This window comes from Lagenorhynchus albirostris, chromosome 14, assembly GCF_949774975.1.
Source record: "Lagenorhynchus albirostris chromosome 14, mLagAlb1.1, whole genome shotgun sequence".
Classification (NCBI taxonomy): Eukaryota; Metazoa; Chordata; class Mammalia; order Artiodactyla; family Delphinidae; genus Lagenorhynchus; species Lagenorhynchus albirostris.
This window is the reverse complement of record NC_083108.1, coordinates 64,267,693-64,294,364: the sequence shown is the minus strand read 5'-3', so window position 1 is coordinate 64,294,364 and position 26,672 is coordinate 64,267,693. Positions and strand designations below refer to the sequence as shown.

At 44.5% G+C, this 26,672-nt stretch overlaps 1 protein-coding gene across 2 annotated transcripts in view; it reads left to right on the top strand.

Moving 5' to 3' along the window:
• Window positions 1-8,129: 8,129 nt before the first annotated feature.
• Window positions 8,130-26,672, top strand: part of SLC5A1 (solute carrier family 5 member 1) — a 53,530-nt gene continuing 34,987 nt past the window's right edge. For both annotated transcript variants that reach the window (XM_060170368.1, XM_060170367.1), the window contains exons 1-2: window positions 8,130-8,264; window positions 9,961-10,032. In XM_060170368.1, coding sequence (XP_060026351.1) covers window positions 8,130-8,264; window positions 9,961-10,032 — 207 coding nt within the window. The remainder of the gene's footprint in view (window positions 8,265-9,960; window positions 10,033-26,672) is intronic.

The following is a 26,672-nucleotide window of genomic DNA, read 5'->3' as shown; positions in this document are numbered from 1 at the left end:
ATTTATTTATTTATTTATTTATTTATTTTGCGGTACGTGGGCCTCTCACTGTTGTGGCCTCTCCCGTTGCAGAGCACAGGCTCCGGACGTGCAGGCTCAGCGGCCATGGCTCACGGGCCCAGCCGCTCCGTGGCATGTGGGATCCTTCCGGACCGGGGCACGAACCCGTGTTGCCTGCATCGGCAGGCGGACTCTCAACCACTGCGCCACCAGTGAAGCCCTGAATAATGTTTTTGGAGAAGAAGCCAGAGCATTGGATTGGGAGCACAGATTCAGGCAATGATCATGGACAAATCACCCTTCCTCTTTGAGTCTCAATTTCCACTATAGAACGAAGGGGTGGGTTGGATGCTCTTAAGCCCTTTCAGCCTGAAGAGTCTATTATCTTACATGTTGTGGAAATTGAAAACCCAACATACGCCTGATTCAGACATTAAAAGAACTAGCCCTCAAGGCCACTCACATCAGCAGCTCCCTGTGCCCAAGAAGGCACAAGCAGTCCTCCCATATCAGGGCGATGTGGGTGTAATCACAATGTTAATGACAGTTCTAATTTGAAGAGGCCTTTGCCCTAAAGAGCTCACAGCTCTTTCACATGAAACAATGACTTTGGCTTGACTTTGGAGAATACCTAAGGAAGCTCTCACAAGGAGTGGAAGTGGGAAACAAGTGGGGAGTGACTCAGGATGAGTCAAAACAAGAGATTAAACTGGGAACTGTGGTGATTCCTGGCTGGAGAGCAGAGCAAATGGACTTTGTGGTGGCCCACCATTAAAAATGAGGCCTTATGGTTGGATCCATGGCCTAAGCCCATATAAAAAAAATCTCAGTTTCCTTTTCCACTTTTTTCAAACACAGCCCTGAACCATTTCCTCTCACCTATCAGCAATTTCAGTCTCACCAAGGATCAATTCCTTGTTCTACCTACCTGTCAGAACCAAATTTAAGCTGGAGGGTTGACCAGCAGGTCCTCCTCCAATCACAGAATCACTTGGAAGACAAACAGAGATTTCAGGATTTTGCATTTTGAAACATCACATTGGTTCTTTCTTTAAGTGTAGCCAATTTAGAATAGAAGGTTCTTCATCTCAGGCTTTTATTTTGTGCTTTGGGGTTGATATTTGTGTGTACATCTATGTGGGTATATGTTTGTGGTGATGTTTATATGTGTTTGTGTATATATGGTTTCATTTTTATACCTGTTCTATAATACTTTAATCAAAGTCAGTCTAAAACATTAGGCTAAACCACAGGCCATTGACTGTTGCACCTTTGTCATTCAATGTAATGAGAATGACGCTCTTCTTTTCTTGCTTCCTGGTAGGATTTCCCAAACTTGGAAAAACCCTATTGAAGTGTTTGCCTAAAATCCTTAGAAAATCCCAGGGATCAGGGATACTTGACTAGGATTAGGTTTTTCCTCTTGCTCAGACAGAAGATCATTCTTTAGGGGAGTCTGTGCCTTAATTACTTTGTCTTAGCATTTTTGGTGTCTCAACCAAAAGGACAAATGAATCATCTTTTGGAAAAGTGTATGTGTGTGTGTATAAACAGTATTTATTTATAATGACTCAAATAATTGTTTGTGTGAATGAAGGATGAAGATAGTATTGGGAGATCTTTCATGGGTTGGGGGTGACTATGACCATTAGAAAGCATGTGTAGAAGAAGAAAGCTCTTTCTGGGAAGCCAGTTTTGTGGTTCACTTATCTTTACACTCGTAAGCATTGCCTGGGTAATCAAGTCCATTTCCCTCACTGTACTTTAAATCCCAGGGTAGATAATAAAACCAAGCAGGAGCCTGCAGACCTGGGTTTCAGCCCTAGCTCTTCCACCAACAATCTGGGTGATCTTGACAAGGTCTGTTCATTCTCTGGGACTCGGTTTCTCATTTTATAAAAATAAGGTCTTTCCCCATTAGATTGTGTACTCCTACATCTTTGCATCTTGCTGTCTACAGCACCTGAAACAGTGGCAGGCATATATAGGACACTCAGTATATATTTGTTGATCCAGTGAATATATTATGGAGTCAAGTTTGACGATCCCTGAGGTCCCCAAATACTTGAATATTCAGTGATCCTAGTGTAGTGTTCTTCCTTCTTCTCTCTCTCTTTCCCTCCCACCCTCCCTCCTTCTTACTATCCATTGATCTAATAAATAATACATTCACATGGTTCATATGTAAGCATATATGGAGAAAGTCTCCCAGTCATCCAAATATTTTCCCTGAAGGCAATAAATTTTGCCAGCTTCTTGTGTATCCAAGAGATTTAAAAATTGTACATGTAAGCAAATATATACCTATATTCTTCCCTTACCCCCTGATATTTTATACTAATTTTAGCATACTATATGTTGTTTTGTACACTTTGCTTTTTTAACCTAACAAAATATCTTTGAGATCACTACTACATATCAATATACAAGAGCTTTTTAATTAATTAATTTATTTAATAAATTTATTTATTTATTTATTTCTGGCTGTGTTGGGTCTTCGTTGCTGCGTGCAGGCTTTCTCTAGTTGCAGTAAGCGGGAGCTACTCTTTGTTGCAGTGCACAGGCTTCTCATTGCGGTGGCTTCCCTTGTCGAGCATGGGCTCTAGGCACGCAGGCTTCAGTAGTTGTGGTGCGCGGGCTCAGTAGTTGTGGTGCATGGGCTTAGTTGCCTCACGGCATGTGGGATCTTACTGGACCAGGGATTGAACCTGTGTCGCCTGCATTGGCAGGCGGATTCTTAACCACTGTGCCACCAGGGAAGTCCCTCTTTTTTATTTTTAATGGCTGCATATTATTATTCCATTAAGTGGATAAACTGTAATATATTTAACCAATCCTTTATGGATGGATTTAGGTTGCTTCTAATCTTTGCCCGTTACAAATAGTGCTGCAATAGATAACTTAGAACATAGGTCATTTGCCCTTATGTAAGCCTATCTGTAGCATAAATTCTTAGGAAAAAAAGGTCAAAGGGTATGTGAATATAAAATTTTTAAATAGATTTTATTTTTTTAGAGCAGTTTTAGGTTCACAGCAAAATTGAGCTGGAAGTACTGAGTTACCATATCCCCCTCCCTCCATGCACAGCCTCTGTCACTGTCAACATTCTGCACCAGAATGGTACATTTGTTAGAATCAATTAATCTACATTGATACCTCATTATCATCCAAAGTCCACAGTTCACATTACGGCTCACTCTTGGCATTGCACATTCTATGAGTTTTGATAAATAGATAATGACATGTATCTACAACTAGAGTATCATACAGAATAATTCCACTGCCTTAAAAATTATCTGTATTCTTCTATTCATCTCCCTTTGCTGTCTAAACCCTGGCAATCACTGATCTTTTTTTACTGTTTCCATAGTTTTGCCTTTTCCAGAATGTCATATAGTTGGAATTACACAGTATATAGCCTTTTCAGATTGACTTCTTTTACTCATTAATATACATTTAACATTCCTCCATGTCTTTTCTTGGCTTGATAGAATATTTGTTTTTATCACTGAATAATATTCCATTGTTTGGATGTACCACTTACTAAAGGACATTTTGGTTGTTTCCAAGTTTTAGCAATCATGCTATAAATATCCGTGTGTAGGTTTGTGTGCAAACATGTTTTCACCTCCTTTGGGTAAATACCTAGGAGCACAGTTACTGGATTGTATGGTAGGACTATGTTTGGTTTTGTAAGAAACTGCCAAACTATCATCCAAAGTGGGTGCACCAATTTACATTCTCACCAGCAATGAATGAGAGTTTCTGTTGTTCCACATTCTTGTCAGCATTTGGTGTTGTCAGTGTTTCGGATTTTGGTCCTATCGTTAGGTGTGTCGTGGTATCTCATTGTTTTAATTTGCAATTCTCCAATGACATATGATGTTGAGCATCTTTTCATATGCTTATTTGTATGTCAGAAGATATATCTGTATATTTGAACAGGTGTCTGTTGAGACCTTTTGCCCATTTTCAAATCGAGTTGTTCATTTTCTTTTTGTTAAGTTTTAAAAGTTCTTTGTATAGGTTTGGTTAACAGTTCTTTATCAGATGTGTCTTTTACAAATATCGTCTCCCAGTCTGTGACTTGTCTCCTCATTCTCTTGATATAATTTTGATAGATGTTCTCAAATTACTCTGTTAAGGTTGGTACCAATTTATACTTTCACCTGTAATGTGTGAGAGTAAATGTTTCCTCTATGACTCAATGTATTATCAATTTATTTGTGATTTTTTTCCAGTCTGATAGGTAAAAAATAGTATCTTACTGTAGTTTTAATTTCCATGTACTTTATTAGAGAGAGACTGGGTATCTTTTAGTATGTTTATGTGCCATTTGTATTTTCTTTTTTTAAAAAAATTTTTATTTTTGGTTGCGTTGGGTCTTCGTTGTTGTATGCAGGCTTTCTCTAGTTGCAGTGAGCAGGGGCTACTCTTCATTGTGGTGCGTGGGCTTCTCATTGTGGTGGCTTCTCTTGTTGCAGAGCACGGACTCTAGGCTTGCAGGCTTCAGTAGTTGTGGTACTCCGGCTCAGTAGTTGTGGCTCACAGGCTTTGCTGCTGCGTGGCATGTGGGATCTTTCCGCACCAGGGCTCGAACCTGTGTCCCCTGCACTGGCAGGCAGATTTTTAACCCCTGCGCCACCAAGGAAATCCTGTATTTTCTTTTATATGAACTGTTTGTATTTCTTGTTCATTTTTCTGTTAGGATTGGTTCTTACATTGCTGTGGATGGTGAGACTAAGGATAAACAAATCCTATGGGCCAGTTTAGAGCGGAGCTCAGTATTCTCAAAAATATCCTCTCTATACTCATCATTTTTGCCCAGTTCTTTGCATCTTGGATCCATTTACTGCCAGCATCATCTGTGGCTCAAGGTCCTGAATTTTCAGTGACTCTGTTTCTGCTGTTTTGACTGATGTTATGGTTGTTCCACATTTGATACTGAGTGTGAGTTTCACCCAACTTGAATACTCCCTTCCTTCCTAGGATTACCACTCTGGGAAATCCCATTCTTCTTAGTCAGCAATACCTTAAGGTCTTGTAAATATATAATCCTTTTACTGATACATGCCAACTGTGATCATGAAATAGCACAGTTACTCATCTTTATAAGTATTTTGAAATTCCCTTTAACTCAATCCTACTGCCATTGTTACAATGGGGTCACTGTTATGTCACAATATCTCTGATGTCCGGTGTGTCATGCAGGTAGAAAGTGTGACAAACAGGACAGGAAACAGATTTAATTCAGTTTGGAGCTCTTTCACTTATCTATCAATCCATCTATCACCCATCAATCCACCCATCCATCCACTATTCATCCATCCATCCATCCGTCCATCCATCCATCCATCCACCCACCCATCCTGTGATTGCTCTTATTTGAAAGAGGATCAAAAAATACCTCTACACCCATTCCATAGCAGCATTAGTCACAATGGCTGAAAGGTGAAAGCAACCCAAATGTCCATTAGTAAATGAATGGATAAACAACATGTGGTCTATTTAAATAATGGAATGATTCAGCCTTTAAAAGGAAGGATATTCTTTTTAAAACATCTTTATTGGAGTATAATTGCTTTACAGTGGTGTGTTAGTTTCCGCTTCTGCTTTATAACAAAGTGAATCAGCTATACATATACGTGTATCCTCATATCTCCTCCCTCTTGCGTCTCCCTCGCATTCTCACTATTCCCAGCCCTCTAAGTGGTCACAAAGCACCGAGCTGATCTCCCTGTGCTATGCGGCTGCTTCCCACTAGCTATATATTTTACATTTGGTAGTGTATATAAGTCCATGCCACTCTCTCACTTCGTCCCAGCTTACCCTTCCCCCTCCCTATGTCCTCAAGTCCATTCTCTATGTCTGCGTCTTTATTCCTCTCCTGCCCCTAGGTTCTTCCTAACCTTTTTTTTTTTTAGATTCCATATATCTGTGTTAGCATATGGTATTTGTTTTTCTCTTTTTGACTTACTTCACTCTCTATGACAGACTCTAGGTCCATCCACCTCACTACAAATAACTCAATTTCGTTTTTTTAATGGCTGAGTAATATTCCACTGTATATATGTGCCACATCTTCTTTATCCATTCATCTGTCGATGGACACTTAGATTGCTTCCATGTCCTGGTTATTGTAAATAGAGCTGCAGTGAACATTGTGGTATATGATTTGTCTCATCTTTGATGATGGTCTGTTTCCCTTACTGGGCTGGAAGCCCTGTGAGGAAGGTAAGAGCCCTGTGAGTCTTGTTCACAGCTGTATCCCTAGAGTCATTGCACATGACCTGGCACATAGAAGCTGCTCTTTTGTTGTAAGAGTGAATGAATGAATGAATGCCTTTTATGGTCTCTCCTTGGCTGCCACCCATCCCTTTCCTTCTCTGGCCACCTATGTTCTGCTGTCCTAGAAAGATCAAAGAACAGCTTGGTCCCTCCTTTGAGGTCCTTTAGCACTTCCAAGCCTTCCTCCCACTCACGCTTTGGATTTGCTCATTTCCACAGACTTCACTTTTAGAACCGGGCATGGGCTGGCAGCCTGCAGCTGGTGGTTAAAGGCTGGACTTTTCCTGTGGGTGAGCTCACTTCCAGACCAGACTGGAAGTTCCCTGAGGGCAGGGACTCTGCTTGGCAGAGTCAGGTGAAAAAGCTTTGCTGAATGCGGGAACCAGTGGACACAGATGGAAGGCAAGCTGCTCCAAGCTGTGGCTGACTGCTGAGCTCTAGGTCATGGGAGGCATCCACGGTGAAGAGCCCCTGCTTCCAAGATCCCCAAATGGGGAATTTTTTCTTCCTGTGGGCAGGTGTTATGATGGGCCCTTATACAGTTTACAGTCCTGGGGGATGGGTGGGGGAAGTGGGGACAAACAAGCACTGAAGAGGCAGGAGGGCAGTGGCCCTCAGAGGCAACAAGGTGCAAAGGAATGGGCTGCTTGACTTTAAGCAGTGGATGGATGTCTGGTGGTGGGCAGGGAGGGCCTGAGGCAGAATAGCATCCTGGCGGGTTTGGATGGTCCTTCCCCCTCCCTCACCTCATCACCTAGCAAGGGTCCCCTCTCCAAAGTGGCTGCTCTGGGGCCTCCAGCACCAGCCCCTGAGAGCATCCCAACCCTCCTCTAAACTAGGGCTGCCTTGGTCTGGGCTGCATGGTCACCTCTGTCACTGGCTCACTGTGTGACCTTTGGTGAGTTGTGCCTCTTCTCACAGTCATCTCTCTTCTGAGCCTTGACTTCCAAATTAGACATGTGTTTCCAGATGGGTAGGCTGAGCCCCCAGAAAGGGCTAGGGTTTGATGAGTTCCTTGGAAGGGATTCTGTAGTATCTTTCCTCCCTCCCACCTGCCTTGGAAGGGCCCCAAATAACATTACTGGGTGAGGCACAGGGCAAGGAAATAGCTCCCAGGGGGATCCTTTTCCCCAGTCTCAGTTCCTTCTTCCTTATAGCTGGGGTAACAGTGCCCCTTGGCGCTGCAGGCTGTAGAGGGAGAGGCAGAAAGGTGGATGGGTGAGTGGTCATCCCACTCACCCATGAGTGGCCAAGATACTGCCATCATGCTGAATTTTCTTCCAGCAACATCCAGCAACTTCTGGTTCTCACCAGAATGTTCTCCATGGAGGCCAAGAACTTGGCTGATTCCTGGAACAGTCCCGCACTCATTTTACACATGGAGAAGCCAGGTCCACAGAGAATACAAGATTGGTCCAACAGCAGGTGGCAGGTGATCTGAAGCTTCTAGGCCCCCAGCACCAGGAAGCCTGGCTCCTCAATGGAGCCGCTGGAGCCCTGGCCTGGGTGTTGCCACACAGCAGCCCAGGTGAAGCTGCCCCGTGCCCAGTGCCGGTGCGGGAGCACAGTGGGCCTTTGTGCTAGGAGGGCACCACTCCCTGGCCGGCCCCACCCCACTTGAGGGAGAGTGCTTATCTACCCGCCCACCTCACCGCCAAAGCTCTGCCAGCTCCTCCTTGTTGTGCACTCAGAGCTGCTCCCCGATGGCGCAGCGCTGGGGCTCCTGCAAGACAGCACTGCTGCCAGACTTCACGGGTCCCCTCCCCGGGACTGATCATTAACCCGGAGACCATATAAGGAGCGAGCGGCCTGGGCTGGAGGGACGCATTGCGGCCGCCGTCATGGACAGTAGTACCTGGAGCCCTGCGACCTCTGCCACCGCCGAGCCCCTCAAGGCCTATGAGCGCATCCGCAATGCGGCCGACATCTCTGTCATTGTTGTCTACTTCGTGGTGGTGATGGCTGTCGGGCTGTGGGTATGTAGGGGTCCTGAAACGCGGGCTAAGGTGGCAAGGGCCAAGGGGAGGGAGGAGGGGGCACACGGAGGAGCCACCGCCTTGGTGAACTGCAAGGAGGGGAAGGTGGGCTGAAGGGTGTGTGGAGCCGGGTGGAAATGACTTGGAAATGTTTGAGAGGAGTTCAGGGGGCACCGTGTGAGGTGAGGGGCCAAGCAAGGGTGAGCAGAAGTGGGGGTGCTGGCCAGTGCCTGAGGAGGCTCCCCCACCCCAGCTCTGTGAGCAGAGAAGGAGAGTGAGAGATTGGAGAGGCTGGGGGCTGGGGGTGTGAGGGGCAGGAGAGGACCAGCTGGTAGCTGCAGGAAGGATCCCAGGGCTTGGGAAATGAGCCCCAGGAAGGTGACTACTGTCCTGCCTCTTAGTCATCCAGTTTCAGAGGGGAAAGAAGCAGGGTAGATCCAGAAGGACACCAGCCTCTGCCAGCTGCAGGTGCTTTGGGGCAGCCCAAGGCAGAGGGGCTGCCCTGCGTCCCCCACCTGGGAGAGGTCTTGTGCCCTGGGATCTAGGGGCTGGAGTGAGTGAGAGCTGAAAAGCTGGGCCCAGGAAGAGGAGGAGGAGGAGGAAGACTGGAGGGTGGCCTGGTGCTGGGGAGAGGGAAATGCGTGTGGCTCCCTTTTGGGACTATGGGGACACACCAAACCAGAGAAACTTGTTCTTAGCAGTCTTGAACTTGGAAATTTCACTTGTGACAGACGTTGGCACACCTAGCAACTGGAAGAGAGGTATTTTTAAGTGTGAACATATTCCAGTCACTCTCAAAGGCTTTCATGAGGGACCGCAGGCCAGGAGGCTGAGGTGCTAGCAGGTGGTTGAAGTCGTTTGACTTAGAGTAGAGGAGGGTGGGCATTAACCCCTTCATGGCCAAGAGATTTTTTTTAGAGATAAAAGGAAGTGTTGATTTTTAAAAAGAAAAAAATAATTGTAGAAACCAGATGTGACTGAAAGCCTAAAGTGTCACAAGGAATCTGTGTGGCTGATTCTTGCTCAGTACTCTCAGCTTCCCAGACATGGTGGAAAGTCCAGCCAGGAGCCAGGGTTCTCAGGTTTAGCACTGGCTGTGACACATGCCAGCCTTGCGATGTTGGTAACCCCACTCAGTCTCAGTTTATTCAAATGTGCAATGCGTACAATCTTACCTGTTCTTATGACACCCCACGTGGCTGTGAGGATCTGCAGAGATGTATCTGAAAGCTCCTTATGGACTCTAGGAGTCTTCAGAATGACCTTCAGAATGGTCTTTCCCTGACCAACTTTCAGAGCCTGATTCCTTGGAACTTTTTTTTGTTTCAGCCCTAGCTACCTCCCCTGCTCCTTGGGGCTGTTGGTCCCCTTGCTATTCCCAGAAAAAACACTACAGAGGCCCTAAGACTATGGCCTATGGAAGCCTCCCTGCCAGGAGTCCAGAAATATCTGAGCCATGCTCTCCTTGGCACTGCCTAGGGCACAGGGGGCTCAACAAATCTGTGTTAATTGCCTGTCAAATATAGTTTCCTGCCTCCGTCTTCTGAGCTTCAAGGAAGTAAGGAATGTGGAAGTGTTTCAGAAAGTGAAGTGGGTTGAAGAAAGTGCAAGTATATGGGGGATGGGGGTGATCCTCTTGGCTGGCAAGGTTACTCCGTTCTAGTTTTCTATTAAATTTTTGACACTTCCTCCCCAGGCCATGTTTTCCACTAATCGTGGGACTGTTGGAGGCTTCTTCCTGGCAGGACGAAGTATGGTGTGGTGGCCGGTAAGTTTTCTCTGAAATACTATTTGCTGAACCACGATATTCCCCATAGGAGGCCATTTTCTTGTTGGCTTTGGGTGATGGTTATTCTTTCTTCTTGCCTTAGATCCCTGATAATGGGTCACCTGCTCTCCAGGTCTCTGGGCACCCTTAATCTCTTGCAGTAAGGGAATAGCCTTTAAATAAATAACACTTGGAAGTTTTTCAAGGGATAAACAGAGGAAAGACTTCACAAGGAGGACAGCGTGGAGAAGCAAAAAGAGCACACAGTCCGAGGTGATCTTGGGCAAGTCTGAGATTCCACTTCTCTTTCTATAAAATGGGAGTTGGTAATATTTGCCTTCCAGGAGTATGATGAGAAGCGGAGACTGCTTGTGGGGTGGAAACTCAATAAATAGTAGCTCTTTTGCTACCTTTTTGCTACTTTAAGACCCACAGAGGAGAGACTTTATCTCTCCTACCTCAGGAGCCTAACACAGTGCCTGATACACAGGAGGCCCTCAATAAACATTTGTAGAGTGGCTGGAGAAGGAGCCCTCTACTGTCCCCAGTTACAGTTTTCCTCATCTCTTGGTGGATTTTGTATTTTGTATAAACGTGAGGTGTTTTCCCTGACACTTGCACATAGGCAGAAGTATCCCAATCAAAGGACGTGTGCATGGGTGGAAGAGAAACTGGAAGGGCCCTTCCATCCTAACAGCACAGGGCTCTGCTGGGTTATCAGTCAGCCCAATGATTATTTCAATCCAGAGTTCTCATCGAAACTACTGGTTGACCAGATTGGCCAAATTGTGAAATTCTTTGGGCGTAAGATACAAGCAGGACTGACTGGTGAAAGGGGCAGGGGTAATGAAATGTACATACAATGAGAAGAGAGCGACAGCTATGGAGGAAGAGAAGCAAGAAAGTGAAGATTGTCACTGTCGTATACACAGAACAGAGGGAAGGTAGGAGGAAATCATGCCACTTCCTGCACTTGGCCTTTGATCAGCTATTTGGGGATGGATTTTAATATTTGGCATCTTCACAGTTGCTAATGTTATCCCTGAAGTCATTTCTGCTTTACCCTTGGCCAAGAATACTGGGCAGATACTGACTTCTGTGTTGGGTCCCTCATGGTGGTCTCTCCTGACACATTTTATCTTCTCATGCTTTGGACTTTGGTGCTTTCCTAAAAGCTGGTGTTGGATAGGCAGCTCTGATCACAAAGTTCAAGGCAAGGTTGGAGTAGTTCCTCTAGAACTGCACTGTCCAATATGGTAGCCACTAATCACATTGGCTTTTTAAATTGAAATTAAAATAAGATAAATAATTTGTTTCCTCAGTCACACTAGCCATATTTCAAGTGCTTAATAGCTACATGTAGATGGTAGCCACCATATTGGACACTGCAGATCTAGAACATTTCCATCATTTTAGAAAGTTCTATTGGACAGTGCTGCTGTACAGATTTCACAGCCAAGGCTGGCATGAAATCTCAGTGGACTTGAGATTTTCTGAATTAGAAAACTGAATAGGACCTTGAAGTTTACTTTAGTTGTTAAGAAACCAGTGTATCCCCACCCCATCTAATGCTTCAATGCCCCCAAGAGTAAGCCTGCCATCCAGGATGTTTATCCAGCCTTGGTTTGCATCCTGACCTCTTTTCTCTTCCTTCCTCCCTCTTTAACAGGAAACTCATATCTCTTCATGTAAATTTTCTAGGGCTGATTTATTGGGGATAAGGCCTTAGCTTCCAATCTCTGGGTCTTGGAGAAGCCAACAAGAAGGCAGAGGCATGGGGCAGAACCACCCGTAGGAGATATACATTTGGGGCTAGGCCTGGGAACACATCACATCTTAACCAGTGATGATGTCTTTCTTCCTGATGGCACCTGGGTTTGGATCTGGGCTGAGAGTTGGGTGATGAGAGGATTAGCCCCACCCAAAACAGATAATGGGGGGTTTCCGGTGGGTGTTGTTTTCCTTACTCATGTCTCAGATTATTCTAACCAACAGAGAAACATGACATCATTCCGCTTTTGTGCAGAAGTCCCTGTTTCCTTGATGAGGCTGAAATTTGACTTTTCTTCCTCCAACAACAGTTTCCATCTAAGGTTTCATGAGATTACGTTAATGGTTCATAAACCTGCCCGTGTATCTGAGTCACCTGGATGTGCTTTCTAAAAATACAGATTCCTGAGCCTCACTCCAGACCTACTAGATGAAAAAACCTTGGAAGAGGGCCCCAAGAATCTGCATTTAAAAAAAGCTTACCAGGTGCTTTTGATGATCAGGCAGGCTTGATAATCACTGGTTTGGGTAGACTCTTCCCTATATGGTCAGATTTACCGAGAATATCAACATCTATTAGGGATTCTGGCAAGGGGGATTCTTGAATGGGGATACAATGACCTCTAAGTCCCTCCCAACTCTGAAAATGCTCTAATTCTAGAAAATTCTAGAGTAGAATGAGTATGGGCTTTGAAGTCAGCTCATCTGACCTGCCTCATTTACTAGTTGTATGACCTTGGGGAGGTCACTGAACTTCCCTGAGCTTCAGTTCCTCCCTCTATAAAATAGGAGAATAATATGTACTTTGGAGGGTTCTTGTCAGGATTAAATGAGATTATGCATGTGCAGCACTCAACACTGTGCTTGGCAGGTGCTCAGTAAATGGAGACATTAACAAATGGAAGGAAGGTTAAGAGCGTCAGGGCATCTTACCCCTAAGATGCCCTGACGCTCTTAACCTTCCTTCCATTTGTTAATGTTCACAGACCTACTAGAGAATGGACTTGAGGATATGAGGAGGGGGAAGGGTAAGCTGTGACAAAGAGAGAGAGTGGCATGGACATATATACACTACCAAACGTAAAATAGATAGCTAGTGGGAAGCAGCCGCATAGCACAGGGAGATCAGCTTGGTGGTTTGTGACCACCTAGAGGGGTGGGATAGGGAGGGTGGGAGGGAGGGAGACGCAAGAGGGAAGAGATGTGGGAACATATGTATATGTATAACTGATTCACTTTGTTATAAAGCAGAAACTAACATACCATTGCAAAGCAATTATACTCCAATAAAGATGTTAAAAAAAAAAAAAGTGTCAGGGCAACGCCCCAGCTGGCACTTGTCTGGTGCCCAGTAAATGGAAGCTAGCATTTATGTGAAGATATTGCTACCACATCACTTAAATTTAACTTTCACATTGTGTGAGTATATGAACACGATTTATATGTAATTTATTTATACTACTGTAAGTCATCAATTCCAGCTACACATTGACCGCATTTTTACAGTTCTGAGATTGACTGTGTCTGACAGTTAGTGGCATGCCATACTTTAAGTGGCAATGTTTTTTCTTCTTCGTGCTCCGTGGTATGTCTTACAATAGTTGGTGTTTTTGATTCAGTAAAGTATGGTTATATTCTAAGGTAGTAGTTTTTATCTTTTATTTTTTTTACATCTTTATTGGAGTATAATTGCTTTACAATGTTGTGTTCGTTTCTGCTGTATAACAAAGTGAATCAGCTATATGTATACATATATCCGCATATCCCCTCCCTCTTGCATCTCCCTCCCACCCTCCCTATCCCACCCCTCTAGGTGGTCACAAAGCAGTGAACTGATCTCCCTGTGCTATGCAGCTGCTTCCCACTAGCCATCTATTTTACATTTGGTAGTGTATATATGTCAGTGCTATTTCTCACTTCGTCCCAGCTTACCCTTCCCCCTCCCCGGTAGCAGTCTTTAAAAATATGTTCACTACAACTCTTAGGCGCTGTAGAAATGCCTCAGGGGCTGCCCTCACTCTCCTTCCCAGCAACCCGTCTTTTATTTATTTTATATGAGGGGAATCTGCTAAGACTTTGTTTGAGAGCAAGGTTCTGCTGACTTACAAAATTTAAAAACTGCTAATTTAGAAGAAAAATAAGCATGATGATTTCCATTCTAAAATTTAAAATGATTTTAAAACTATTGTAGTACACACTTGAAAGAACAACAAGGCATGCAAGAAAATGCAAATCAAACTACTTTCTCTCCAAAATTGAAAAATAGTTTAAACTGCATCAAAACTATATTTCAGAAAGAATATATTTCTTTCTTTTTTTTTTAAAATGGATACGGCTGCCTTCTGCAATCCCCAAATTGGAACATGTGGTTTGACCAGTTCAATTGCACTTCTGGGTGCAAAGGAGAAGCACGTGCGTGGGAAATATGGGGCACCCCCCCCCAAGGTTTTAGGGACATTTGAGGGACCCACACCCTGGTGGGGAGGAGAGGTTTGGGGACCTCTCTTGGGTGGATGCGTGCCTCTCCCAGCCGTCCTTGTCCTCGCTCAGGCCATTGTGCTAATGTTGGCCAGGCTGGAGGGGATCCTTCTGGGTGGGCATTCAGAGGAAAATACCTGAATAGGTAGTGCAGATAATTGGGGCCTGCCAAGACATTCTGTATTTTCTTCCTTTTTTTTTTTTTTTTTTGGCCGCGGGGCATGCGGGATGGTAGTTTCCTGACCAGGGATAGAACCCGTGTCCCCTGCAGTGGAAGCGCAGAGTCTTAACCACTGGACTGCCAGGGAATTCACAAAACTATGCTTCTAAATTTCCCTTTGGATTAAAATACAAAGTCAGTTTAAGCCTGTCTTCGGTCTATAAGTTTATAACCAGAATATCTGTCCTCAAATGTGCTGGCCCAAGGAGGACATCACAGGGGCCACAGGCTCTTGGAGCTGACATTTCTCTCAGCCTCCAAGGGGACACTTTGCCTCCTTCATCTGCCTTTAGCACTGTTGCTTTGTGCTGTAGGATGTGTGAGCAACCAGAGAAACTTCGGAAGGATAGTCCCAGGGGATTTTTAGGAGGAAAGGACTTGTATTGACCTTGGATTGATACACCTGAGGCCCCGAGGGCTTGGATAGTCACCCATGAGAAAAGCAGGTGGAAATCAGAGCTCATAAAATCTGAAAGAAGATTGGATAAAGGAGACGCCAGTTGGGGGGCATTCCTGGGGGCTTCAGTGACTTTGAATGTGGCAGTTGTGACCTGTAACAGGTGGAGATCCAGGCACTCTAGAAAAGGACCCCGTTCTTAAAAAGTTAATGAGGCCAAGAGGGAGAAATAGTTTGTGCTTGGCCTAGGGATAAAAGTGAGGGACCATTGGGAGGAGGAGCAAGGACTCCAGGGCTGGGTAAAGGAAGGTCAACTCACAAAGAGGGCCAGGCAGGGAGGGCCCCAGAAACCTGAGTCACATTGAGGCAAGCCAAGCCAACTGAGAAACACGAAACCTTGTGAGTGAAATGAAACCTTATGTAACTGTGGGCTGGCACCATGGTTTGGTGCCTTTGATGAACAGCTGCCTGGGTGCTGTGCTATAATGATTCTTTGAGGATGTGGGAGACGTGAAAGCAGGAAAGTGAGCTTTGAAGGGGAAATTCTCCATGCCTTGGCTAGTGGCAGCAGAAATTACTTAGAGAGATAGAGCCCCAGGTACACAGCCCCACGGAGAACTTTTGTTTTGGAAGAGAGTTTGGTCACACCAGCCAGGACCACTGGCAGAGCCAGGTCCATGGGAGCAGCGAGTACAACAGGGCTGAGCCAACCCTTCAACAACCCCCAAGGCATTTTCAAACACTTTAAGAAGTAAGTATTCTAAAGGGAGTGGGGACCTCACAAGGAGCCAGAGGACTTGCTTTGTCCTAGATTTGTGACGTCAGGCAAATCATCAGCCTCTCTGAGTCTCAGAGAGTCTTCTCAGTGTGGGAAACAGTAAGACTGAGATCTCAAAGCCTCTTCCAGGACTAAAATGCTGAGATTTCACACCACAGAGGAAGGAACAAGCATGGAGGAAATGGGTGTGTACATGCGAGCCAGTCCATTGCCAGTGGAAATGTGATGGCTGTGTGTCTCTCAATAGCCACAGTTTCTTTCCTTCCTTTACTATTAAAGAATCATCAGAGAGGAGTATATCACAGTGGTTTAGGTCACGGGTTGACAAACTTTCTTTGCAGAGGCCCACAAAGTAAATATCTCTGTCACAACTACTAAACTCTGCTGCTGTAGCATGAAAGCAGCCATGGACAATACATAGATAGATGGGCATGGCTGTGTTCCAGTAAAACTCTATTTATAAAAACAGGAGGATGGCCAGATTGGGCCCGTAGACTCTAGTTTGTTGACCTCTTGTTCAGGTCTGGGCCAGGCTGCTTGGGTTCAAATGCAGCCTCTGCCCCTTACTAGCTGTGTGACCCTGTTTGAGTTACTAAACATCTGTGTGCCTTACATTTGTTTTCTTATAACAGAGATAACAGTACTTACTTGAGGTTGTTTTGAGGATGCACACTCAGTCTCAGAACAGAACCTGGCACACAAACTCTCAGGTTTAGCTCTTGTTCTTTTTTCAATCATCTATCTGATTGAATCCTCAGTGATCCAGCAAGAATGACGATTAACCCCATGGGTTGCCCAAGTTCACACAAGATAACAGTAGAGCTAGGGTTCTCCCTGTTCTTCTGGTTACTCAGGTCTCTTTTTCCTTATCCTTTGAGATGGAAATTTATGAGATCTATAGGTACAGTCTACAGGTTTCTCTGAAAACCAAGACAATCTTTCATTTAGGTTTGACCATAGACCCTGATGGAAATTTTCTCTGAGGAAAGAGGACAGCTTCTCATACTTCTTAGACTCTTTTGAGTAAAATGTATCTGATTAAGTCTCTAAAACCTAATGATCAGATCAAAGTTCAGTCACTTAGGATGCTACTGGAGTGGCCACCGGGAGGCCTGGAACAGCCTGGCAGGCCTAATACCTAGGTGAGAACTCATGAATGAGAGAGGAAGAGCAGGAACAAGGCGAATGGACATAGGAGAGGCAGAGAGCTCACCAAGGGAGCAAGGGTTGGGAAGATGTGAGATGGGAGACAGACAAGTACTTGACCTTCATAAGACCGGGTGACTGCCAAGTCCAGGTGGCCCTGTCTTCCTGCTCTGATTGCATGTAGCTGTGTGTGCTTTCATTTGTCCCAGGGTTGAGCCTGTGTTTTTCTTAATCTTTTTTTTTTTTTTTAAATCTCTTCCACCACCTAGTCCAGGGCCTTGCATCTAGTATGTGCTGAATTAAAGGAATGAGAGGGAGAAGAGGGATATGTCCCCAGACCCTCATACTGGATCCCTTTGTCAATGTCACCTGAGCCTTCAGCCTGCATTCTGCTCTCTGGTGCAGTGACTACACTGTGTAGGTGGTGGAAAGAATTCAGGAGATTAGGAGGGTGCTGAGTCCAAGTGAAAGGCTGCTTCCAGCAGTGCTCCACGTTTTTGTTCCTATGTACACAGAACATTTTTTTCCTTTAGGTTTTTTTTTTTTTTCTTGGCTCATGGTAGTAAAACTGGAAAACCAAGCCTGGCCCTAATTAGGGTGCCTGATTTCAGCCCAGATTGGACTCCTTGGTAAAGTCTGGTGTGGCCATGCTTCCTCACTCTCTCAAACATTTGGCTTCTCTCAGTTTAAGTCAAGATTTTGCAAACGTTGTCAGTTCCCATATATCTGTGTCTCATTTGTGGTGAGAGTTTTTTGCTTAGCATGCCAGTGACTGCCTTACTCTCGAAGGACCAGTTCTTTCTCTTCCTCCTCCTCTTTCTTCTCTTCCTTCTCCTCCTCTTCCTCCCCCCTGCCTTCCTCCTCCTCTTGCTCTCTCCCCCTCATCCTTCCCTCTCTCTCTTTGGTGGACCCATTTCCCTCCAATTCTTCAAGGCTTGGTTTCCTTTGAGGAGTTTCTCTGATTCATGCACAGGCACTCACCATCCCATGTATCCTTTGTGTTCTGCGGCCTCAGTTGACTGTGTGTAGCCAAGTTCCTGTCATCCAGTTTGTACCTAAGCTCCTGGCTTCTCCTTTCCCTCTGGCTGTCTTCCCAACATTCTCTAACACACTAGCAATTCTGCCAACAGAGAAAGGGAAAAGTAAGTTATAATCAATATCTCTAGTTGGTTGAGGTCAGAAGAGTGCTGAAACTATCAGCCATGATGAAGTCTTTGGATTGTTCATGTTAGAAATGTGTCTGGGCTTTCCCTGTCTACTAGTGGCATGGCACATTTTGAGTTGGCTACAGCTATATGTTTGTTCTGGATAAACTGTATGCAAGGGAGGTGATTTGGAGTTGGGGTTAAGAGCATAGGCTCTGGATCCAGGCTGCCTTGGTCTTAACCACAGTTCCATCCATTCCTATCTCTGTGGCCTTGGCTGAGTTACTTACCCTCTCCTGACTCAGTTTCCTCAACTTCAAAATAGAGGTCATAGCACCTACCTCACAGGGTTGTTTTGAGGATTAAAGTAGTTAATACATGTAAATCTCTTAGAATAGTATACAGTTAGTACTACCCAAGTTGGACATTCTTATCATCATCATCATCATTGTTCTTATTATTGTATCTCATCTCCAGATCCTCCTTCTTTTTATTTATTTATTTATTTAGCTGCTCCAGGTCTTAGTTGCGGCACGCGGGATCTTCACTGCTGCAGGTGAGATCTTCATTGAGGCATGCGGGATCTTTAGTTGCAGCACGCGAACTCTTAGTTGCAGCATGTGGGATCTAGTTCCCTGACGAGGGATCTAACCCAGGCCTCCTGCATTGGAGGCATGGAGCCTTAGCCACTGGACCGCCAGGGAAGTCCCCAGATGCTCCTTCTTAAAGTGTGAATTCAATCATTTATCCATATATGCATTGCTATTATTTCATTCTACATTTACATATTGATTACCTTCTATGTGCCACATTCTGTGTTAGGTGTTGGCATATATTTGTGTGTGTGTGTGTGTGTGTGTGTGTGTGTTTGTGTATGTGTGTGTGACACACATTCTTACAAAATGTATCTGAAATTACAAATAGTGGTGAGGGTTAAGAAGGAAATGTGTTTGAATCTTTATGTACATAAGAGGATCAGGGAAGGCCTTTCTGAGGATTGGGCATTTAGGTTGAGCTCTGAAAGATGAGAAGGAGGCAGCCATGTGAAGACTGGGGGAAGAGCGATCCAAGCAGAAGGAACAGAATTGTCAAAGGCCTGAGGTGAGGAGGAGCTTGGGATACTTGGAAACTGAAAGAGGGCCAGCATAGGGGAGAGACCATGCATATTGATCAGGCCCTTCAGGTGAGCAACCCTGAGTTGTTGATGATCCCAAGGATGAGCCCGTCTGAGCTGGTGAGAGGGTTGGTCTTCAGCCTCCTTGACCTATAAATGCCAACAGAAGACCTCACCCCCCTTTTGTGCCAACAGCCTGTGGGAAGATGCCAGCTTTGGCAGTCGTTTCCTGATTTCACGCCCCTTTGGTTGTTGGGGCAAAGAGAGAGTTCATGAAGAAAATAAGTGAAAGGCCACCATTGTCCATTTTGAGTTGACATAGGGTAAACAGAGATTATGATGACTCTGGAGAACGCCTGTGTCTAAATATTTACGAATCTCCAAAATTAAGTAGCCTGAATATGTAAGCCCCACCTTCTCTTCTGTCCCAATCCAGGAAATGTCATCCCTACGAGATGGCAAGGGTCAAAGATTAAACCTTTTCAAACTTCCCCTGTGAAAAGATTCCTTACTAAGGGAACCAAGATGTTAATTAATCAACTTATTTATTTTTAGTTTGGAAAATAGAGTCACTTTTTATTAATACATGTTATTTTTTGTTAACATATAATAAGTCTATTATTGTTATTTTAAATGATTTCACAAATACATATTCTTTCAATTTCTCATTTTATATCTCCAATATAAATATAGATAGATATAATCCTCATAAACTCTTTGGAGTCTTTAAAATTATTTTATTTTATTTTTTTGAATTTTATTCTATTTTATTTTTTTATACAGCATGTTCTTATTAGTTATCTATTTTATACATACTGGTGTATATATGCCAATCCCAATCTCCCAATTCATCCCACCACCACCACCTGACCCAAGATGTTAATTTAGATTAAAGACCAGTTCCCCAGAGGATGAGGGAAGTATCGAAATACAAGTGTGATGCAGACACACACATGCTGTTCCTGAATTTACAATGAGTCAATGAGGTGGGCTGGGGGGTCTGACTGCATTGTGCCCCTTCAGGGAAGTTCAGAAGGGAATGTCTGGGGAGGAAGGGGGAAAGACAGTGTGGTGCTCTGGCCTCTTCTTCTGTCCTTTGGACAGAAGTCACATTGGGCTGTGGGACCTTGGGCAAATCACGTCACTGCTCTTGTCCTCAGACTTCTTACCTGTAAAATGAAGATGAGAACAATATGCACTTCACAGACTGTTGTGAGCATGATCAGATAAGGTGAATGAAGTGCCTGGCCCAACACTTGGCCTCCAAGGAGGCACTGTAAGTTAGTCATCCTCTCTCCCTTTCTTATTCTCCTAGGACGGAGCTCTCAAAGTGTGGTATCCACAGCAGCAGCAGCAAAAAAAAAAAAAAAACTTGGGTTCTTGTTAGAAATGCAAAATTTCCAACCCCAACCTCGACCAGTGTATCAGAAACTTGAGGGGATGGGGCTCAGCCATCTGTGGTTTAGCAAATCTTCCAGGTGATTCTGACTAGGGTTGCCAGATTTAGCAAATAAAAATACTGGCTGGCCAGTTAACTCTGAATTTCAGACAGTGAATGATTTTTTAGTATAAGTATGTATCACTCAATATTGGCACATACTTTTACTAAAAAATGTATTCTTTTATCTGAAATTCAGATTTAAGTGGACATCCTGTATTTTGAGTCTAGATTGTGGTGCATGCCAAAGTTTGAGAACCACTGTCTGAGGATATCTCGAGGGAGGCATCCAGCACAGCCCAGAGTAGTGGAGAGGAGGCCCTGAGATATCCTGGTAGCATTCCTTAAAGGAAAGACAGAAGCTGAGAACAGGAAGCCATCTCCAGAGCTCTGGACATTCTGGGTGTTATATGATCCATTAACAAAGAAAGTGGTTCCCCGAAATTAGCTGAGTGTATTTTCCATTTGAGCTATGAAGATCTTGCTCCCTCCAAGAGAAAATGACCACTCTGTCTAAGGAAATTCAGGGAACTCCATCAAAACACGGGCTATGTAAAAGCATCATTAATATTTCTTCTGATTAGTATGGCTTTGTGGGGTAAAACTTTCCTAAAGATTTCTCACGTGTCACTTCATTTAAGCCAGAGAACACCCTTGTGAAATAGGCTAAGAAGGATTCTTATCCTCAGTTTATAGTGGAGAAAACTGAGGCTCAGGGTAGTAATATGACTTGCTCAAGGTCACATAATTTGTCCTGGCAGAGCCAAGAATTTTTTTTCTTTGGCCGTACTGCATGGCTTGTGGGATCTTAGTTCCCCTACCAGGGATTGAAGCTGGGCCCTCGGCAGTGAGAGCGCAGAGTCCTAACCACTGGACCAAGATTAGAACTGGGTGGGAAGCCTCTCAGTGTGCTTAATAGGAGGGGAAGAAGGTGGGGTGGGGGGCAGGCACACCGTTTAACTATGCTTTCAAGGCATATACAGGGCACTCTTTTTTCAGTCCAGTGGCTACCTCTGATGGTAAATCTAGGAACACACACAGAGCCATTGTCTGTTGCTTTAGGCAATTCTTGACTCTTCAGCTCGTGGTCCTGAGTGTTCACATACTATCTTACTTTGCTAAGGGTGCGGAAGTAAAGAAAAAATGAATGTGTAAACTTGAATCACTTTCTTCCTCTGGGCTTTAATTTTGTTTTCACTTGAAAGAATAGGGTTGACCTTAATTATTTCCAAGGTAATCCCTGCTCTAACATCAGATGACTGAGTGTTGGCAAGTAATAGGCTTTCCCATATATTTCCTATTTTCTATTTTATGTCATATAAAACATAGTTTTCAATTAGCATTCAATGATATTTTCATGTCTTTTTCTACAACCCCAAAAACAAATACATAACTTCCCTGCATGCTTTGTTCTAAGACTTCAGGCTCTACAAGTTAATCTGAGACCACCCTGGAATTGTTGCCCTTTATTGTTAAAGGTATTAAAGAATTGTGTTCTGATTATAAAATTACACAAACTCATTGTGGGAAATTTAGAAAAATACAAAAACACACTTAGTGTTTTTTTTTCCAGAGATAATCACTGTTTAATTTGGATATCTCTCTATATCTATCTATCTTTAAAAATTTGGGGATCATATGGTATATAACTTTGTATGTTTTTTTATTTGACATTTTTGTCACAATCATCTCCTCATAACAAATTCTTCAAAGCTATAATTTTAAAGGCAGTGTAATATTTCATCCTAAGTATGTACCTTAATTTATCCAGTGGTTTTCCTATTGTTGGTCATTGATGTTGTTTCCAACTTTCCTGTATTGTAAATAAGGTAGCATTGAACATACTAAGAAAATCCTTACGTATAAGACTTTCTCTGCATCTCTGATAATTTCTTAAGATAGAATACTAAAAGTAGGATCGTATGGTGGAAGGAGATGATCTTTGGATTTGTGCCAACAAACTGCTTTCCAGAATTACATTTCTATCAGAACTATGTGGGAGAGACTATTTACTTGCCAATACCAAATATTATCATTTAAAATTTTTTGCCTATTTGATAGACTAACCCTCAAGGTCAGATCCCCCTTGAGGTCTTGGTCTCACTAACACTGAGCTTACAGGTCACCCTTTTGACATCTCAGAGCAGTTTAGAGTTTCTAGTCAGCCCCACTGTCTTTAACGGGCCCCATGTGGGCCTGGCAGGACAGGTTTATTGCTCTTCCTCAGGAGAGAGCCGTCCTTGGCATGTCCCCATTAAGAGTCCCGACTCCATGCAGCCAGTGGGAATAAATGCAACTCAAAGGCATTTGGTCACCATGGTTCCTGTCATTTCCCCAAGAGGAGACTCCAAGGATTTGCTGTCACTCACCCACCCACTCACTCACTCACTCAGCAGACTTTTACTGAGTGCTTGCCATGTGCAAGAAAGGTCCTATGCTAAGTGGAAGCAGAAATGCTCTTAAAGAGCTAGAGGATATTTGGGGGACAACACTTGTCCAGAAGCAGTTACCAAAATAGGGCCTGACAGGCACCAGGAGAGTGCAACAGATGACAGGTGGGGTAAGAGGTCAGAGGAGGAAGAGATTGGTTCTGGAAGGTGTCAGCAGAGAGATGGGACTGGGCTTCCCTTTGGTCACTGGGACAGTGTTTTTGCAGGTAGAGCTTGATGGAGAGGGAGTTCCAAGCAGAAGGAAATGGTGTAAACAAAAGCAGGAGGTAGGAAAGCACAGGGCATATCCAGGAGGCTGGGTCTGTGTGATTTAGCTAGAGCATACAGGACTTGGAAGAGTGTGGAGGGGCTGCTGGGATTGGAGAAGGAGGATGAGGCTAGATTGCAGAGACCCTTGAGAGCCTGTAATTCCTCTTCCCATTTTCATGCCATGGCAGGGCAGAGGAGCCCTCCAGTCGGCAATATTTATTGACTCTGGTGGTTGAGGTCATCCTCTGGGAACTCTTATAACCCCCTCTCTTGAGGAGACAAATTGTGGAAGGATTTCACACAAAGCCTTTAAGTGGCTTCTGTAGACTTCCATATGAAATGTCTCAGTAACTTTGCTATGGCATGAGGATACTTGGGAAGTCTTTATTTAACTGAGCCTGCCGGGTCTGGGGTTCACCAGTGAGACTGGTCAAAGCTTGTTTCAGTCCATGTGCTATATGTTGGCATGTAGAGAAGTGACAGTGTCTCCCACTGGGTGGCCCAAATGCCATGGTAAACTCCGGAAGTTCAGTAGGGGATTTTGGAGAGAGAGCCTCTTTCACCCCAAACTTTGTTCTCATCTTAGCATCCCAAGTTTGTAGTTAGTCGCTGGCTTCTGCTCCCAAAGAGAGGTCAAAACAAGTTTAAGGAGGAACAGTGACTTTCAGTGCAGTCTAGGGCAGGTTTCTCAAACTTCACTGTGTGTAAGAACTACCCTTACTTCTCTGATTCAGTAGGTGTGGGGTGGGGACTGAGCACTCGTAGCTCTCCTAAGCTCCCGGGTGAAGCCAGTGCTTCTGGCCCGCAGAGCACTCTGTGAGTAGCATGGTTTAGGGAGCCCATTTCTAGGGCTGAGTTAAGCACTGAAGGAGCGATCACTAGATGGACTGTTGTCTGCCTTTGGTTTGAGAGGTAGATGCAGTCCCTGCTAGCTTCCAACTCCAGACATTAATAGTTGGTATGGGGAAATGAATTTGGCCAGATGTTTTCCTTGTGGTTTAAGTGGTTGTCCCTTTAGAGAAGGCTCATGGGAAAACATCAGATTTGTGCCAAACCCTGGAGGGATTGAAGTGAAAAAAATTTAAGTGATAGAGCCACTGTATTGTTAAGGCAAACCACATTATCAGGAATCTAAATTGCAATGAGAGGAAATCTATTCTTGTTAAATGGTCCAGATAATTTAGAGGCAGATTCTCTGACAGTGATGGGAATAAGAGGGACTGGCTTTGTCCTCAGCACTGCCAAGACCCATGGCTGAGAGGCAGGTTTAAAAGTATTTGAAGCCACATGATGTTAAAAACAGATGGTAAGTCAAGAAGGGCAGCCTGCTTAGCTCCGGATAACCCATGTCTGGACTGGTCTAGAGGCCCAGGGTCTGAGACCTATTTGGGGACACAGGTGGGGCTGAGGGCAACAGAGAGAGCAACAAGGGCCACCAGTGAGGAGCAGACACATGAGAAGAGGAAGCTTAGCCTGGAGAAGATTTGAGGGTGGGTACAACCCTTGTCCTCAGATACTGGAAAGACTAGCTTGTGGAAGAGAGATTTGACTTGTTCTGTTGCACTGTAGAGGGCACAAGTAGGACTAAATGGGGAGATTTAAGCTCAAGGTAAAGGAGGACTTTGCAACCATTAGAGTTGTTCCACTATGGATTCAGCTGCCTCGTGAGGTGGGGCATTCTCTGTCACTAGAGGCACGCATCCAGAAGCTGACCTTCACTTGGTGCGGGGGGGAGGGGGGGAGGGAGTGTTTCCGAGGGGATTCAAGCTGTGACATCTATGGGCCGATCCAGTTCTGGAAGATTCTGTGATTCTCTAATTTCTCCCTAGGTTTTTCCCTCCTGCCAACCATCTAGGATAGGAAATTTAGGCAGTAAAGTATGATTGTGAATTCCCTAAAGTCAAAGGAGAACATAGTCTTTTTCTCTTTGTAATGTAATGACATTACATTATTTCCCCAATTACCATGCTGCGAAACCTGTTGGGTTTGGTCAGACCCAGCACATTTTGCACTGTGACAGCAAACCATCTAAATACTTGGAATGGCTTCTTGAGCCCCATCAGAGAATGAGGAAGGCCTGGAAAGAAGTTAGTCAGAAGCAAGGTCAAGCTGGGAACATTTCAGAGGAAGTCTGAAATCCTGAACTGAGAAGGAATGTGGGAGGAAATTACAGAGAAGGACAAGATGCTTCATAGGTCACTCCCTAGATGGGGCATGATTCCCAAGTGGACATGAACATGGGTGAGGTGTGGACAGAGAGGGCTTTTGGGAAGTCAGAGTGATGAAAGCATTGTTAACAAGCTCCAGTGAGAGGAAGGGTGGTGTGAAAACCTGTCAGAGGAGTGTAGGTGATAAAGCAATGATGTATGTATTATGTATGTATTAGCCCGCTTGGGCTGCCATGGCAAAACACAACAGACTGAGTGGCTTGCACAACAGAAATTTATTTTATCACAGTTCCAGAGGTTAGAAATCCAAGATCAAGGTGCTGTCAGGGTTGATTCTGGTGAGACCTCTCTTCCTGGCTTGTGGACGGCTGCCTTCTCTCTGTGCACATTCAGTGAGAGAGAGAGAGACGGAGACATAGAGAGAACTGGTGTCTCTTCCTCTTCTTATAAGGACCAGTCGTATTAGATTAGGCCTTACCCTTATGACCTAATTTAATCTTAATTTCCTCCCTAAAGACCCAATCTCCAAATATAGTCACATTGAGGGTTAGGACTTCAACATATAAATTTTGGAGGAACACAGTTCAGTCCATAACAGTGTCCATTGTAGCTCTTGTGAACTGTCTTTGAGGGTGAAGTGACTGTCTTCTTGGAGGAAAGAAAGGACACTGATTGAGGGCCCGCTGAGTGTGTCATTACTGATTCATAATCTCCTTTGACTCCTGTACAACCCTGTCATGGGAGAAGATTGAGGCTTGCAGATGTTATGATCACCCAGATTGGAAGAGGGCAAGAGAGCATTCAAACTTTAATTTTTAAGCTCATGCTGCCTTCTCACTGGAGGGAACTTTAGTGTGAAATCTTGCTGAATTCCTGGGACTGCATCTTTAAACCCGGAACTGCCAGGAAAGACTGCTTGGCAGGCTCATTTGGGGGTCCGGAAGGGTCTCTGAATAGGGAAGTGACTTGATCAGAGTTGTGCTTTGGAGAGGTCATGTGGGTGGGGGGAGACTGGAGAGCACCTCGAAGCCTGTTAAGAAGCAATGACAGCCTGTACTAGGGCGATGTAAAAAGTGCTAGCTGCCTATGCCATTGTGAAGGCAGAGTCAGGGTTTTGTAAATGACTGAGTGCAGGTCACGGGGCGAAGCGGGGGAGGTCGGATGAGGCCAAGGTGAGCGACTGGAAAACAGTAGTGACCATGATAGAAATGAACTGAACCTGGACTAATATCCGCAAAGCTCCCCTGGCCCCCATTCCATCAGATGGTGAAGGGCTGCCTCAGGAAA